General features: G+C 49.0%; 1 protein-coding gene across 1 annotated transcript; it reads right to left on the reverse strand.

Moving 5' to 3' along the window:
• Positions 1–221: 221 nt before the first annotated feature.
• Positions 222–1434, reverse strand: LOC144368527 (testis-expressed protein 38-like). The gene is made up of 2 exons (XM_078027615.1): positions 1419–1434; positions 222–661 (listed from the first exon to the last, which is right to left on the reverse strand). Exons 1-2 carry the CDS (start codon positions 1432–1434, stop codon positions 222–224), a joined length of 456 nt encoding a protein of 151 aa, XP_077883741.1.
• Positions 1435–1726: the final 292 nt, after the last annotated feature.

Genomic DNA, 1726 nt, shown 5'->3' on the forward strand with positions numbered 1-1726 from the left:
TCCTTTTTCTAATACCTGGCCCATGAAGCTCTTCCTTTTATTGAGAGGAGGCTTCAACCCTGTAGTAAAAGTCTACATACTGGGTCAGTTCACCCCTTGGGCCAGTATAGGAAGGGAATAGTAGTGGACCTGCCTTTCAGGAGCCCTGAGAAAGGGGTAGGAGGCAGAGTGGGACAACATGGGAGGAAAGTTCAGGGTGCAGAGGGGAGGGGCAGAGAGGATCACACTGGAACGACAATTGGGAAGAGCGATGGGGTCTGGCGCTCTGGCATCCCCTTAGGTGAGGGCTCCTGTGTAACCACCAGAGCAGGTTGGAGGGGAACAGCAGCTTCCTCATTGGGGCTTCTAGCTACGAAGGTGTGACACATGTCTTCACAGGGGAGTGGATCTGATGGAAGAACCGGAATTTGGAGTTCAATATCAGTATAGGCAACAGGCCGGGGAGGGTCTATTCTGATGGTGGCCGTCATGCCATATTTGCGTCGTTTGTTGACCCAGTACAGCACTGGGTTATAACTGGAGTTGGCAGCTTTCATCACCTCCACCCACTGCTGGGCATGCTGCCTCCTCCGCAGGTTCTTCCTCCAGTGGAGTAAGAGGATGCAGCCAGCAGTTATCACGATGCAGAGCCCCAACAATCTGAAGAACCATGGCACCCACTCTGAGGCAGTAAAAAAAAGAAAAGAGGCAAGCTGACTGACAGCTCTAGCTTGGGCCCTGAACTGTATCTCATTGGCTCATTCATCCTCTCATTTCCTCCCACCCTTCTCAAAGACATGCCTAATAATTTCCTGATTCAGTCAAAGCTATATTTGCAGGGCATGTAAGCGACCCCATTAGCCTTTTACAGATAAGGAACACTAGGTGTAGAGGGGTCATGATCTGCCCAGACTCAAGTCAGGCCTTCTGGCTCCTGCCACAGTCTGGCTGCAGCAAAATAACCAGGGGGTGATGAAGAACTTGTGTACATTGATACAGCAGGAGTGGCAGCCGTTTATTGTAGGACAACAGAGGTATTTATACATTCCACACAGCTTATCTTAATTAACATAAACTAGATGCAGCAGTCAACTAATAAGAAATCTCCACACTTAATGGCTCCCTGGCATTACTTCAAAAACCACTCCCTCTGGCAAAATGCCAAGCACCATCCATACTTGTTTACAGATTCTAACAGGCTCCCAGTCCAGGACCCATACAGTCATTCAGACTGAGAAGCCTCACTAAGGGCAAGGACCTAAATTGTATCTTTTCTGCTTGGGCAGAACATGGTCTCTGCCTTCAAGGAGTCCTTAGTTTCTTAGAGGAGTCTGTCTCTTAATGAAATAGCACTCCATTCAGGCAGCCACCACCCCCATTCATGCAATGGGTCTTCCCTGAAAGTTTGTCCCCCACACTCATGGTCTGGGTTTACTTACGGCCTGGAAGGCCCATGTCCTCCTTTTGTGAATCCATAAGGTTCACTCTGGTTACCAGGCGTATGGCTCTGGAAAGAGTGAACTCACCCACTACTCTGCCCACCAATGGGAGTCCCCAGAAGGCCCAGGCCCATTGTTCTCTAAAGATGAGGTCACCAGGTTCTGAGCATCAGGAATTCTTGGGCTGGTGCTTGTAGAGTGGTTGGCAGTTGATGGAATAAGGGACTCCATCATGTGACATCTCATGAGCATGTTGTTTTCCATGAAAGACTGAATTGAATTGAATTGTCTATTCCCAACTTTGAGTG

The sequence above is a fragment of the Ictidomys tridecemlineatus genome, chromosome 2 (assembly GCF_052094955.1).
Source record: "Ictidomys tridecemlineatus isolate mIctTri1 chromosome 2, mIctTri1.hap1, whole genome shotgun sequence".
NCBI classification, from domain to species: Eukaryota; Metazoa; Chordata; class Mammalia; order Rodentia; family Sciuridae; genus Ictidomys; species Ictidomys tridecemlineatus.